General features: G+C 42.9%; 1 protein-coding gene across 2 annotated transcripts in view; it reads right to left on the bottom strand.

Moving 5' to 3' along the window:
• The window catches only part of RPS6KA3 (ribosomal protein S6 kinase A3), a 319,536-nt gene that overhangs the window by 148,367 nt on the left and 155,029 nt on the right, over positions 1-16,140 (bottom strand). For both annotated transcript variants that reach the window (XM_082245344.1, XM_082245345.1), the window contains 2 exons: positions 14,100-14,180; positions 3,471-3,550 (listed from right to left, as the gene is read on the bottom strand). In XM_082245344.1, coding sequence (XP_082101470.1) covers positions 3,471-3,550; positions 14,100-14,180 — 161 coding nt within the window. The remainder of the gene's footprint in view (positions 1-3,470; positions 3,551-14,099; positions 14,181-16,140) is intronic.

Here is a 16,140-nt window from a genome sequence, read left to right as displayed (position 1 = left end):
ACAAGCCCCTCTTAAGAGCATGTGGCAAAAGCCAGCTCATAATCGCACCCAGGGAAAGGAAGGGGGGGGGGGGCTGAAGATCACCGGGCACAGGGTCACCAAGTGTTACCTCCTCACACCTGATTTAAACCACTAATTGCCTTACTACCATATTGCAAATGCATGCATTGCAAGGCAATCATGGGTTTAAATAAGGTGGTGAGGAGGCAACATATCGCCTACTCATCGCCTGTCAAACACACTCCTGCTGAGTCCTTCATTGCATTCAGGCGGGTGCACCCTTAGGCACTCCTTTAGCTGCTGAGGCAAGAGCAAGAGGTGTACACATGCTGCAGCAGGAATTACGCCTCCTGTTGCTTTTGGTGGGTGCTACCGCCTGCCAATTGTGACCCATTCAAGTAAATGGAGCCACTCTGCAAGTGCCCCGCAACTGCATGCTCCTCAAAGGGGTCAAAGCACGTGGTGAGAACACAACCTAACACTGTCTGCTTTAAGCCCATGTTTGCTGTACTGGACAAGGTTGCAGGGCACTTGCAGAGTGGCCTCATTCACACTGATGTACTGCAATTTACCTGCACCGTGGGTGCAGCGCATTGCATCTACAATTTTCCTGGGTCAGCTGTGCTTTGCCATAGGATTCTATTACATCCTGCAGGTGTGGTGCACCTTCTGAAAGCACACCGAAACTCCTGCATTCAGGAGTTTTGGCATTCTTTCAGAAAGTGTACCAAATCTCCAGGCTATAACTGAAGTCTATGGCTAAGCATAGGAAAGCTGCAGGAAGACTGCACCCATGGTGCGAAACAACCCTATACTATTATGCCCAGTGTATTTCTTCACACTGACCGTAAGATCTCTTCTTTTGGGCTGCTGGCACCACTCTGGAGACCGCTGGCAGGGATAAGAGGTGGAGTGCAGTTGGTATCAACCTGCATGGGACAGGAGCCAGCACTACAAAGGAGGCATTGGCTTATGTGGCCTCTTTCTCCCTACTACAGCTCCAGTAAAGCTTACAAGTAGCCCCTCTATTTTGTACTCTTATTTTATGCTCTGAAATGGTGGGTCAATCACAGACTGCGTTCTACTGGTTGCTAAGCCCTGGAATAGAGCCTCATCAATTTCTATTACCATCTGAGTTTTTCTGTCTTAAGTGATGGGAAATCCCGTTCTGGCGACATCCCCATTTCCTTGTAATGAAGTCACAGGGAAATTAGGTGAGGAAAAATCTCATCAAGAAAAAAAACTATCTGGAATTAGGCTTTAAAGCCTCAGTGTTTAGAGCATTTTCAGCAGCCGATTTAATCACTGAGTATGCAGCTTCTTTATTATTATACAGGATTTATATAGCGCCAACAGTTTGCGCAGCGCTTTACAATGTGAGGGCAGACAATACAGTTACAATACAATTCAAAACAGGGGGAACTAGAGGGCCCTGCTCGTTAGAGCTTACAATCTAGAAGGGAGGGTCAAGTGAAACAAAAAGGCAATAACCGTGGGGGATGGGTTGATGGAGAAAATGGAGGTACATTTGTTAGGTGTTGGTAGGATAGGCTTCTCTGAAAAGGAGGGGAGCATGGGAAGAGGTGACGAGGGGGCTAGAGAGCAGGAGGTTTTGAGAGGAACGAAGAGAGCGATTAGGTTGGTATTTTGAGACTAGGCTAGTGATGTAGCTGGGGGCTAAGCTGTGGATTTCTTTGTAAGATGCTGTAAGTATTTTGAATTTAATTAGTTGGGTGAGCGGAAACCAGTGGAGGGCTTGACAGAGAGGAGCAGCGGACACTGAGCGATTGGTAAGGTGGAGGAGTCTGGCGGCAGCATTCATGATGGATTGAAGGAGGGATAGCCTGTGTAGAGGTATGCCAACAAGAAGGGAATTGCAGTAGTCGAGGCGCAAGATGACCAGGGAGTAAACTAGGAGTTTTGTTGTGTCTTTGGTTAGAAAGGGGTGTATTTTGGAGATGTTGCGGAGGCTGAGGTGGCAAGATTTGGACAGCGATTGGATGTGGGGTTTGAAGGAGAGTTCAGAGTCCAGGACAACACCTAAGACGTTGGCATGCGGGGGATGGGCTGATAGTAATGCCATCGATATTGACGGAGAAATCAGGGGAAGGGGCACGTGGTGGAGGAAAAATTATAAGCTCGGTTTTGGATGGATTGAGTTTGAGGAAGTGGCGAGACATCCAGACCAATATATCGGATAGTAAATTAGGGATACGTGAGGAGACTGAGGGAGAGAGCTGAGGGGTGGATAGATAGGTATAGTTTGGGTATAGTCAGCGTAGAGATGGTATTGGAAGCCGTGGGAGGCTATCAACTGACCCAGAGAGGAGGAGTAGATTGAAAATAGGAGGGGTCCAAGAACAGAGCCTTGGGGGGCCCCAACAGAGAAGGGAAGAGGAGAGGAGGAAGTAGAATTGTACGTAGCGCTAAAGGTGCGGTTGGATAAGTAGGAAGATAGCCAGTGAAGAGTACCAAAGGCATGGAGTTTTTTGAGGAGGAGGGGATGGTCAACCGTATCAAAGGCAGCAGAAAGGCCCAGAAGTAGGAGTAAAGAGTAGTGTCCATTGGTTTTGGCCGTTAGTAGATCATTTGTCAGTTTTAGGAGAGCAGTTTCAGTGGAGTGTTGAGGCCGAAATCCAGACTGAAGGGGATCAAGGAGGCTATTATCGGCAAGGTGGTCGCACAGTCGGTTGTAGACTAGGCGTTCGAGGAGTTTGGATGAAAAGGGGAGCAAGGAAATAGGGCGTAGGTTGTTCAGATCGGTTGGGTCCAGTGAGGGCTTTTTAAGTATGGGGCTGACTTTATCTTTTAATCCTTGCCAATTTTCTAGTTTAAGCTGGGGCCGCGACTACTGCCCCAGGCTGCCCATTTCAAAGTTGCTCCTTGCCCTTTTGGACTCCCCTTTGCTTTCAGGGACTAGAGCGGTGTACATCATTAGAAACACACAGCCCCGTAAGCCTAGGTTGGCAAGGAACTACCATCTGGGCTGTATAGCGTAGATGGAGGAATCGGTTTGATATTTAGGCAAAATAAAAATGCACAGCCAGTCTTAAGCTGGGCACACACACTCTCCCTCTCTGTTATTTTATTCTTCAAGGGGAACTCCCCCTCACCAGATTACACTGATCAGCTCTCGCAGCCATTAGCTGCAAGTGCTGATCTAAAGCTGGTTTTCCAGCATGAGCGTTGAACTGGTTTCTGTTGTACAGACACATCTATCAAAAGGGGTCTGATTCTTGCTGAACCGGCTAAATTTCAGTACGTGTGTACCTGGCTTTAGCTTTAAAGAGTATTTATGGCACATATTTTTTAAATGTAAAGGACAGTTCTGCTTTAATCAGCTTGTGACTGGGTAAACACCTTTTAGCAATTTGTTATAAATATACAAGGATAGGATGAAAGTTAGGGGAGGTGTAGTAATTTCTTTAATTACCTGAGATAAAACAAAAATCAAAAGATAAAAAACTTGCCTCTTTGGATAAACGTGTAAACAAATCTCCACCCCTGAGAAAATCCAGAATAAGGTATAATTTGCCTTCTGTTTGGAAAGCTGAAATAGAGAATAGATGACATTTTTAATGCAAATTTTATATGCACAAGAATTTCCATAAAAGTATGTTTGTATACGTCAATGGTACCAGGTTAAAACAGTATTAAACCCAAAAGCAAACTTTTATACTGCAGCTTACCAATTCTTAGATAGGACAGCTGCATTCGTTTTCTTTTAAGCTTTATTTTTACTGGGTAATCCTGCGAGGAAATTTGTTTTTCAACAGAGTAAGCTGTCCTGCAGATGCAGCAGTTAGAAGGTTGAGACAAACCATTTAACACAGATAGGGGCGCTTACAGTGGTCAGCTCCTATTTATGGAAAACCTTTATCCCAAAAGGAATAAAACTGTTGCTCTAACTGCTTAAACATTAGCTGGAGTTTGACCCTAATTAGTTTGGCATATCTAAAATCTGCTAATGCATCCAACACTCCCTTCCCCCTAGACTGACAACACTGCTGTCCAAAGGAGTCTCTGCTGCTCCTTCAAGAGTGCAGGAACTCTAATATAGGAGGAGTGTTAATGAAGGGACCACACAGTAAAGAAAAAAAACAATGCAGCCATTACATCTGATTGGTAAGCTGCAATTTATTACATTTTTGTTTTTGGGTTTAATACCGATTTAAATTAGCAAGGGCACCCCCTGAATTCTAGTTGGTATTAGAACTCCAGCAAACGCTTGCCAGAGCCATTTTTTTCTTCAATATTTTCTAAATTTGGAGAATATTAATTGCAGTTGAATTTTTAAAAAAAAAAAAAAAAAAAATCAATATTCGACGTGAATGCCTCGAGTAACTAGAGAGGGGCCCAAAAATGTATACATACTTCAACAGTTATCAATGCCCTTTTTTAAAACCCAAAAATAAATTATAGCAGCAATGTGTAGTACTAGGCTTCCCCTAAAGATGCCAATAGTCGACATGCTTCGCACATCCATTTTACTGGCCATTCGTGCAGTTTATGCGGAAGAGCAATTTTACTTCAAGCAAGATGGTGCACCGCCTCACTACCACAGAGACGCGAGACTCTCTCGATGACATTCTGTCAGGACATTGGCTAGGACGTAGAAGTGCTGTTGAATTCCCTGGACTTAACACCCCTTGATTCCTATCTGTGGGGAACACTAATGGATGTTGTGTACCATAAAAATCCTACACTGACTGCACTACAGAAAGTATTTGAAACCTCATGGAGGGCAATTCCTGTGGACACACTAGTCAATTTTGTTCATGCAGTAGTTCGCCAAAATCAAATGTGTCTGGATGCTAATGGTGACCACTTTGAGCACCTAATGTGATTGCATAATTCAAACATGACTTGTAGCTACCCTTTGTTGTTTATAAATCTAGTATTAACAGTTTTATGCACATATTTTTTTATATTTAAATGTGAATACATTTTTCGAGCCTCTGTAGGATACCAAATGTGTCAAGTCTTAAAACTGCACTGAGTATGTCCAAAAGGTACTTAAAGACACAGGTGAAGTCACACTCCTGTTGGCAAGATGCTGGGGAATACAGCGCAGCACAAAGCTGCCAAAAGGTGGCTTTTGCAATAAAACAAAGTGTCTTCCAATAAGATTTGCACATGGATGCTTAGGAGCCAGGGATATTTCAAAACATCTGTAGATTGGGCATGTAACAGCGCAGAAATTTACATTTTTCAGAAAGAGCATAGGCTTTTGAAATCAAGTTTCTTATCCAGTGTGAAAAGGTGCGAGGACCTGAGAAAGAACGAGCAAGGAATTTTGAAGTAATAGTTTTAAGGTACATTCTAAAAGCTTTGACTATATCCAAGCAATGTAGAGAATGTCTTTGGATGCTTAAGAGCAGGGCACAAGGATGGCAGAAGGAGGTCTTCATTGAGATGGAATGCTACAACCACCTTTGGAATAAACAATAGCCTTGGGTGTAATACAACGTTGTCATTGTGCCGTATGAGGAAGATGTAATAGCTACCAAAAGGGCTACTTTGTTGGCAAGAATCTCTAAGGAAGGTTCTTGAATCCATGCCCCATGGGTTCAAGGGGTGGTTTCTACAGGGAAGAGAATGCCAAATTAAGGTCCAAGAGAAGCACAGGGTGCTGCAAGGAGAGCTTAAACACAAGAAGCACCTTTAATAAAGGTTTTTGCAAACAAGTGCAAACCAAAGGGCCTTGAAAAAAGGATTAAAGCAGACACCTGCCCTTTTAGGGTGCTCGGGGATTCCAATCACGGACTGTTTACAAGAAGGCCAGAAAGTAACGCACAGTGTAACCCCTGGGACTAAATTGACTGCGCTCACACCAGGCAAAGAAGTTTCCCGGTATGATAACAATGTAGATCTTCCTGGAAGTGGCCTTTATTGCTTTCAACAATGTAGAAACCTTATTGTTAAAGCCAGAGATTGAAGTAGGGGAAGACAGAGGCTTGAAATACCAGATCTGGCCTGTTGAAGGACAGGGGTTGTCTGACAAAGTCCAAGTATGTCTGTTTACCAGGATCTTCTGGGCCACTTCAGTGCAAATAGAATCACCATTTTCTTCTCTTGCTTTTTTTTGTGGAGAAGACTAAGCCGAGTTCTCAGTGGAGGGAAGGCATAGATTAGACTGAATGGAGACCAGAGGGTTTTTAGAGCATCCAAGGCCAGAGCTGGAGAATCTCTTGTTCCAGCTACAAAGAGAGGAAGTTTTCTGTTGAATCTGAAGGCCAGGATGTACACATTTGGATGAAGAGATACTTCATCTTGGTCCAAGTGGTGACAGAATCTGCCTGCCAATTGTCCACTCAGGATGTGGAACACAAAAATCTCTGGGAAGTGAAGAGAATCTCATTTGTTTCCTTCAAGACGGCCAGGCTCCTCATACCTCCTTGATGGCTGGTATATTCTGCTGTGGTGACAGTATCTGGACTGCATGCAAACTGGGAGTCCCTTTAGAAGAGGGAAGAAGGGGGTCCAGTACTGGAGGGAGAACTTGACTGCTCTGAGTTCCAAGATGTTGATGAGGAGCTTGTTTTTTTCTCTTGACCATGTTTCAACTGTCAAGGATTAGAAGACTCTTCACCAGCCTAATAGACCAGCCCTCAAAATTTACACTCGCCTGCTTGCATTTTGCGAGTGGAATTTAATGGAGGGCGAGTGTTTCAGCTTGGCTCAGGCTGGGGGCAGGTTTGCTCGGCTTTAGACAAGCTGCCTCCCCCAGTCATCTCTATGGAGGGCTCTGTGAGCAGCGCTGCACACTGGGAAGTGTAGTTTCCAGCACAGCCCCGCGGATTCTCTCCTCAGTTACATTCCGGACTTGAGGCGGCAGAGAAGATGCGTGTCCCAGGGCAGCGAGGAGGAGTAAGAAGTTGGCAGTGAGAGCGCAAACTTCGGGAAACAGCCTACTGGGGAGAAGTGAGAACCAAGACATTGGGGAGGCCATGAGAGAGGGAGAGAGAGAGAGGCAAGTCCGAGTTTGTAAGTTTGCACAGGCAGGCAATGTACAGGGATGATGGGTGCAGGCTGTTAAACTTACTGACTCACACTCCTACCTACCTTATTCAAATAGGAAGTGGAGCACGATGCAGCCACCCATAGCAGCCTATCAGAACTCAGCTCACAGAGACCACACAAATGTAAGGCAGGCTCTGTTTGGTTACTAGGAACACTGCACTGAGTGTTTAGGTTCTTGACTCTGTAGTGTGAGGATGTACAGACAGTTGGGCCTAGTCACTCAGTGCAGTAGCCATACCAAGATGGCATTGTGTGCTTTGGATCATGAGCTGTTCCATGCCTTCTCCACACTTTTTTCTTCCCGTCATTCTGGTACAGATTAATATTGGTTTCGTCCACAGAACGATAGTCGATATATCGACTATCGTTCAGCCCTATTGTTCGGCACAAAATTATTCGGCCTTTTGACTTATTCGGCCGAACACCAAAAGTGCTATTTTTTCTATTTTCGGCCGAATAATGTTCGGCCGCCGAACATTCGGTGCATCCCTAATATATATATATATATATATATATATATATATATATATATATATATATATATTTATTTGGACACAGGCTCAATTTTAGTTTTTTTCCGGCATCAAAATATATTCAAGCTATAGTTCTAAAATGGATATAGTCTGAAAGTGCACACACTCAGGTTTCACTTGAGGGTATCTACATCCAAATCAGAAGAAGGGTTTATGAATTCTAACTTTTAGGAATAGCCACCCCCTTTTTCAAAGGACCAAAAGTAATTGGACAACTGAATCAAAAGCGGTTTCATGGCCAGGGGTGTGATACTCCGTTTTTTCTTCATCAATTAAGCGGGTAAAAGGTCTGGATTTGATTCTACGTGTGGTATTTGCATTTGGAATCTATTGCTATGAACGCACATGCTTTCAAAGGAGCTGTTCATGCAAGTGAAACAGGCCATTCTAAGGCTTCAAAAATGAAACAAATCCATCAGAGAGATAGCAGCAACATTAGGAGTGGACAAATCAATGAAATTGGTATTTCCTGAGGAAAGCACAAAGCACTGGTGAGCTCAACAATATAAAAAGGCTTGGACGTCCAAGGAAGACAGTGGTGGATGATCACAGGAGCCTCCCTATGGTAAAGAAAAACCCATTCACAACATCCAGACAAGTGAAGGAAACTCTCCAGGAGGTGGGCATGTCATTGTCAAAGTCTACAATCAAACGACAACTTCACTTCAAATACAGAGGGTTCACCACAAGGTATAAAAACCATTCATAAGCCTGAAGAATGGAAAAGCCAGATTAGACTTTGCCAAAAAACAGCTAAAAAAGCCAGGCCAGTTCTGGAAAAGCATTCTTTGTATGGACGAAACCAATATTAATCTGTACCAGAATGACGGGAAGAAAAAAGTGTGGAGAAGGCATGGAACAGCTCATGATCCAAAGCACACAATGCCATCTGTAAAACATGGTGGAGGCAGTGTGATGGCATGGGCATGCATTGCTTCCAGTGGCACTGGTTCATTGGTGTTTATTGATGATGTGACAGAAGCAGCCGGATTAATTCTGTAGTGTTTAGAGATATACTGTCAGCTCAGATTCAGCCAAATGCAGTAAAGTTGTTTTGACGGCTCTTTATAGTACAGATGGACAATGATCCAAAACCTACTGCAAAAAGCAACCCAGGAGCTTTTGAAGGAAAAGAAGTGGAATATTCTGCAAAGGCCGAGTCCATCACCTGATCTCAACCCAATTGAGCATGCATTTTATTTGCTGGAGGCAAAACTAAAGGCAGAAAGACTCGAGGGGGGGGGGGGGGACAACAACAACTGAAGACAGTTGCAGTTAGAGCCTGGCAAAGCATCAGAAAGCAGGAAACCCAGTCTTTGGTAATCTCCATGGGTTCCAGACTTCAAGCAGTCATTGCCAGTAAAGGATTCTCAACAAAATACTAAAAATAAACATAGTAATTTGTCCAATTACATTTGAGCCCCTGAAAATGGGGGGACAGTGTATACAAAATGGTTGCACTTCCTAAACTTTGTACTTAATGGCTCAAACGCTAATCCTCAAAAGACAGAGTCTGAAGCTGCTTGCAGAGTTGTTCCACAACCAACACTTGAGCCACAGAATTCTCTCTTATATGGATTAAAAGCGTTCCCAACATACACAGCTGCTGTATGGAGACCTGCAAAGCATCAACCAGGAAACTCAAAGCATTCAGGAATTCTTCAAGGTACTGCCAAATGGAAGGTTCCACTGGTTCTGCTTCTCTGGAAGGAATATGCAATATGCAGAGGAGATGATGCCTTGAGGAGGGCATCAAACCCATTGCTTCTTTGAAGATTGGAACCATCAGAGTCTTATTCAATTGGCCAAGTTAACAACCGAAGAACCCTATTGTTTGCAGAAAATCCTCCCTCATGGGGTCCTCCTAAGCGAATCATCTGAGTGGTGAAAACTCCTACAGATTAGTCAAATCGGCATACTAAACTTCCTGCAAATGAGGCTGCACAGGAAAACATTTGGATACTTAGGCAGCTGCCAGGAACCAAATCAGTGACTTTGGGGATAAGGACTCTTGAAGCACCAACTTTAAATTTGTGCATACCACATCAACTAAGAACCCCACTGTGGTTTTTAGTGAAAGAGCTCTGGATCAGAGGGCTGCATTGGGTTTGGGCTCCCGCGGGACCCAATGCAAATCTTGTGGGAGTGGGCTGTTTCATCTCTGCTGCGGGCGGAAGTGGGCGATCAAAAACGTTTGCGGAGACCCGCGGGGAATGGTGCAATTTGGTGTAACGTATTTTCCGGCGTATAAGACGACTTTTTTTATAATAAAAAAATATACCCCAAAAATCGGGGGTCGTCTTATAAGCCAGGTACTGTAGCTTCAGCTAGTTACAGAACATCCCTATTAAAAATGTTAGCCCGCTGTTTGTGTATACAGTACCTTTGGCAACTTACAGAACGTCCCTGTGCTGTAATACTCTATGTACAGTGCTGAGCCAATCATGGCAAGCGGTGTATTCTATTAATGCATACAAAGCCTGCTAAGATTGGCTGAGTCAGAGAGGGGGGCTTATACAACCTTTGCCAATCCGAGCAGGGTTTGTATGCAATAATAGAATACACAGCTTGCCGTGACTGGCTCAGTGTGGTACATAGAGTATTACAGCAGAGGGACGTTCTGTAAGAAGCCGAAGCTTACTGTATACACATCCAGCGGGCTAAACTATTAATAATAGAGAAGTTCTGTATGTAGCAGAAGCTACAGTACATATTAAGGCACATCCAGCGGGCTAAAATATTTAACAGGGATGTGATGGCTCCACTGATGTTATGAAATGGTGTTGCCTCAGAAGAGGGGGTAGCCTTATATGGCGAGTATAGGGCAAAACCGCAGGAGTGGACACAAACATTGCGGGTGTGGGCGGTCCTGGTCATACATTCAGCAGGTGGGGGTTTAATAAAACAGTCCCGCGCAGGGCTCTACTCTGGACTCATCCAAACAGTATTCCCTAAGCCTCAATGGCATCCACCTCAGCTAAAAAAAATCTCCTGATACCTCGTTCTCCAGCAAGAGAGGGGGGGGGGGTCGGTGACAAAAGCTTCAACTTATCTCTAGTTGACTGATCAGCTTCCTCCTCTTCACAGGTCAATAAAAGGTAGAGAAAAAAAGAATTTCTGTGGAGAAGGAATGCACTAAAGAAAGGTGCCCCTGAAGGAGTTTGGTAAGTCCCTGAAACAGACTTGAACCCTGAGTCATACTGGGGATACATGCTAGCCAAGCTTGAAGAATGTCCATCCCCATTTCCAGGAGTAACCCACACATTCAAGCACTCAGTCCCAGTCTCTCCCTACATGTAATGTCTGTGGGAGCACAGCACATTGAGACCCTACACAAGGGCATGTTGCTTACAGTTTACGGTGCAGAGCTGTGGTGTATGCGCCTCAATCATTGCCTAATCCTGGTCAGCCTTATCCACAGGGACATCAGGAACAGGGCTTCACTGTAGCAGACCACAGTCTTGTACAGCACCCCACCAGCTCTCTCACACAGCATTAAAAGCCCCCCATGAGTGCCTTTTCTGTGGGATCCAGTGCCAGAAGGCAAAATGGAATCTTGCGGGGGTCCAAAAGAAGCCCTCTTAGCACTAAGTGACATCAGGCGATCAATCTGGATAGAAGCTGCTATTACTAAAGGCCAACAGCTGGGCACCATGTCTTGCTAGAACAGGGATCTCCAAAACTACGGCCGTTCAGCTGTTGCGGAACTACAAATCCCATGAGGCATTGTAAAACTCTGACATTTACAGACATGACTAGGCATGATGGGAATTGTAGTTCCCATACAACTTGAGGACCATTGTTTGGAGACGCCTGAGCTAGAGGATCACGATAAGGAAATGAAAGTAACTATCTTAAAGCAGAGAGTCCATCACTGAAAATAGGAGGGGTTATGCATGGTTGGGTTTCAGCTTTGCTAATTGCCATTATACAATCACCTGGAACAAACCCAATGGTCTAAGAATTTGCATATTGATATGACCTGTGATGTACGATAAAAGTGAATCTTAAATTTTATTACAGGACACGGAGGCTCATATGCTTATTCTCTTTTATTCCTCAGCCGCAAAGAAAGGATATTGTAGATATTCAAAACAAAAAACAGCATGTACCCAAAAGGGTTAACCACATGCAACATGTTATCCAAGGAGAGTGTTCCTAGTACAATAATGCCCTATGTGACCTTAAGCCACTCCTCTTTCTTTGCTACTGCCTCCTCCGCTACAGTTTTCATAGCTCTATCTTAATTTGAGCAATACAGCAGTACTGTATTTATTTGCAGTATTTTTACTGCTGGGTTTTTTTTTCCACAGTTTTTTCTCACCCTCCCCCGTCATCTGGTCAGTTTATTTTCAGACAGTTTTTTTTCTGTTTACTTATGGTAGCCTCAGGTCTGAGGCAGGATTAAGCCGATTGGACGGTTGAGTTGCTGGGCAGCTTACCTGCGCTCCCCAGGAGTTCATTCCCGAGGAAACACTCAGTGAGCTTGCTTGACTTTATTTTGTGCCTTGCTTTTATTAAATTTGTTCCTGATATACTTATCCTTTTCCACTGCACTCCCCAGGGAGTGAAAGTTTCCTCTCACAGCAGCAGGGCTCATATTTTTTCCGGTTACTAGTGTAGTAGCTCCCTTTTTCTGTGACCCTTATAGTGCCAGGTCCTATAGATAATTTTTTCTGTTACACTTGTGGGAAGTAATTACTGTGCCATGCAGTCAAGTAAAGAAGTGTAAGCTTCTGCTACCAGTTTTATTACCACTGCCTCCAAAACCCTTAACACCCCTAACGGTGTTCCAGGCCACCCACATATGCGACGGATTATTTTCTTCAACTATGGCTGAATACTCAGCATTACGCTTTTCCCCCTTTCTCTCTCATTGCTCTATGACATATCAGGCGTTACCAGATCTCCTTGATCCCCATATCTCCTTTCTGGAGGACTCAACCATGGTTCCCTACACTCCTGGAAATGTCCATAGACTTCCCGGGGTTACTACCAGTATTCCCTGACCTCTTACTGGACCCCAGCGGGAACTCTCATCAACTCTCAAGTTATTGGCATGGACCCTCTCCGGGGACTCTGTTTCATCCTGAATGTTCCACAAGCAACTCTGGACCTCCTGGCGAGAGCTTGGGCTCCAGGAACAAGAAAATTCCACCTACATGCCTGAAACTCATGGACTGGTTGGTACATGGAACAACACGGGGATCCCATATCTGACCCTGTGAGTCAGGTTTTGAGGTTCCTGACTTCACTTTTCGAACATGGCCTAGCCTATCGTTAAATAAATTTATATAGATCAGCTATCTCGGCAGGTTTCCAAGGCTGGAACGGTCTTCAAACAGGTAAACATCCATTGGTGTGTCGACTCCTGCATGGCATCAGATTTGCACATCCACCACGTCCTAAATTTTCGTCCCTATGGGATGTTGGCCTTTTTCTCTGACTTTATGAAAATTGGCCTAAGAATGAGGACCTTTCAATCAAGCAACTCACTGCTAAACTGGAGACCACCTCTGTGCTGCTGATTGGTTCAGTGAATCTACGTTTTGGGAATTTTATTATCGCACAGTTTCTCATTTTTCCACTATGGTGGTCGCACAGCTTTGAACTAGCATAATATGAGCCTCTGTGTCCTGTAATAAAATTACCAAATTTTACTAATTTCATGACTTAAAGTCATGATTTTATCAAGGACATGGAGGCGAGTATTATCCCACCTGATCCAGGTATGTTGCGCCCTCCCTTGGGTATATTTTCATGTAATAGTCCTCATGGTAACGTTGGGAATTCATCTGGTTCACTGATACGGTTGATATTATTGATTTTATTTTTTGTTTACATGGACATACGATTACTAATACACTGTGGATGTGGAATTTAATTTCCAGGAACATATTCTACCACTTAGTTCTCTGTCTCTTACAGCCTCCTAATTGGTCTTCACACCGGTCCATACCAAGTTCAAGCGGATGATTGCCAGTTTCTCTGGAGGTTTGTGTTATTCCCAGAGTTGCTGCTCTGCACATCTAATTGGTCATACGTTTTACAGTCTATTGGGATGTTCATCTGCACCATCAAGAAAGAGGAGTGGCTTAAGGTCACATGGGGCTTTATTGTACTAGGAACACTCTCATTGGATAACATGTTATATGTGGTTAACCCTTTTGAGTACATGCGGTTTTTTGTTTTCTTTGAATATCTACAATATCCTTTCTTTGCCTGAGGAATAAAGAACGATAAAACATAATACTCGCCTCCGTATCCTTAATAAAATCATGACTTTACATCATGAAATTAGTAAAAATCTGGTAATTTTCATTCAAGGATCATATATATTACTGGTAAAAATCTGACACTAAAAGCAAAGGTACCAAAGCAGACACTGTTTATAAGCTTAAGTTAGTTACTGAATCCCACGGCTGCTCATTATTTGAACATTTAAAATTAATTTCAGTTAAAAATGTGAAATTTCTGCAAACTGGGACCTGACATTGTAACAGCTGGTGCAAGTCTATCAGAAGCGAGAAATCTTGTACTCACCATAGTGCAATTTGACAATAAACGGATGATTAACTTCCACCAAAATATCACGCTCCATCTTTGTTCTAACACGATCTCGAACTGTGAGAAAAATAAAGGAAACAAAATAAGGCAAATTAAAGTACAAGTTTCTGATCAATCCAAGCTGTTTAACTTTTGCTTTTGAAAAATATAGAATTGTAAACCTAAACCAAGCTAAAGGAATTTATATATATTATTTAAGATTTACAACAATTTTTACTCAGGATTCACACACCTTTTCAAACAGAATCCAATTACAAAAACGCATTAATCTTAGGTTAAAATTGAGTAATTGTGTGTGGAAAAAAAAAAAAAAGGCTCCAAAATAGAAAAATGATTCCAAAAAGGGATAAGGGCCCATGCACACTAGGGGCAGAAAAAATGCCAGAACATTTGGAAGTGTAAGCGGCAGGAAAAAAAAATACTTTTTTCTGCCTGAAAACGCTCCTGCAAATATGCCTCGAAGGCTACTTTCACACTGATCCACTGCAAAAATGCATATGCATTTTTACCACGCCTTTGCCACATTTGTGGTACAATATTTTAAGGACACGTGACAAAAAACTGCACCACAAAACGCATCTCGGGTGCATCCGGGGCGTTTTTTTCAATGATTTCAACGGGGAGGTGCATTTTTTGTTAACTGACCAAACATGCTCCAAAAATGTGGCAAGCAGGATTTTTAACACTGCATCAAAATGCCCCAATCTGAACGCATAACATAGAATTTAAAAGGGAAGAATTTTTTTTGAGGTTTCCTGGCTTTTTTTTTTTCTCGCAAAAGTGCTTCAAAAACTTCTCAGTGTGAAAGCAGCCTAAACGCCCAAAAGTGCATGGACAAACAGTCTAACACAAATACCTGTATGAAGAAAAAACCCGCCAAATAACCGTATAAGCAACATTTCTTTGCAAATATGCCTCTAAATGCCCTAATGTGTATGGACATAAGTCGCTTTTACAGGCATTTGGGACTGCAACTTTCAATATTCTGACTTTTCAGTCATCTGTGGAAGCACATGGGCAAAGTGCTTGTCGTTAATAGGACCTTGGTGTTTCAATCCTTATTTAAACATTGCCATGTGCTGCATCAATCCTTATTTATACATTGCCACGTGCTGCATCTAGTTATCTTGTTGAGGTGTCACTGGCTCCTTACACAGCTCCTAGGTTAGACACGCTGCAGCGGATGTCATTTTGAGGTGTTACACAAAGTTTTTATACTATCAAGCTGGGTTCTTACAAAGAATATGTGGAAGGCATCTACTCCTGAGGAAGTGAAGATAATATTCATTAAACGCGTTGAGTTTTAGGATGCATTCCCCCTTTTTTTTAGATCCGTTCTATGGATTTTAAGAATTTATTACTTTTGAGGCTTGTCAGATATAAGAACCAACTTATGTTTAACCCTCAGATGTATCAACTTCATGTGGTCCTTAATGCATAGCCCAGTTATATGTCATGCCTCATTAAAGCTACGTACACACCAATCTTTTTTTTTTTTTTTGTAAAACCTTGCAGGGCTGAATAAAAAACAAAAACAATAAACCTGACAGCTCAGGAGGAGCCGCTGTACTAACTATTCAATGTTAGTACAGCAATCTCCCCTACTGATCTATTGTGTTCTGACAGAGTGATAGCAATAGGCTTACATACAGCGCTGATCGGGAGACGATTGGCAGACCTTTTTCTGTCATTAAAAAAGGGGGTTTGTGCACCTGCGCCTATGGATCACCAAAAGTTAAGTATTAAATATGTGCACCACAAATTATCATAAATTATTAATAAAGTAAATAAATAGTATGCAGCTGCAAAAAACTCCTCCTGCCACAAAGACAAATAGAATTAAGATAAAGAGGGATATTAAAAAATAGAAAGCCTCATAGTGAAGTCCATAATATTATTTTATTTAACTATAAGCACTGTCATATAAAAAAACTTGCATTTTTATTTAATATCCCTCTATCTTTAATTCTTTTTCTGGCATGCCTCTTCGACAAAAACCTGCTGCCTTCTGTCGGAC

This window comes from Pelophylax lessonae (assembly GCF_965119305.1).
Source record: "Pelophylax lessonae genome assembly, chromosome: 2".
Classification (NCBI taxonomy): Eukaryota; Metazoa; Chordata; class Amphibia; order Anura; family Ranidae; genus Pelophylax; species Pelophylax lessonae.
The sequence above is the reverse complement of the archived record's forward strand: the minus strand, read 5'-3'. Positions and strand labels throughout refer to the sequence as shown.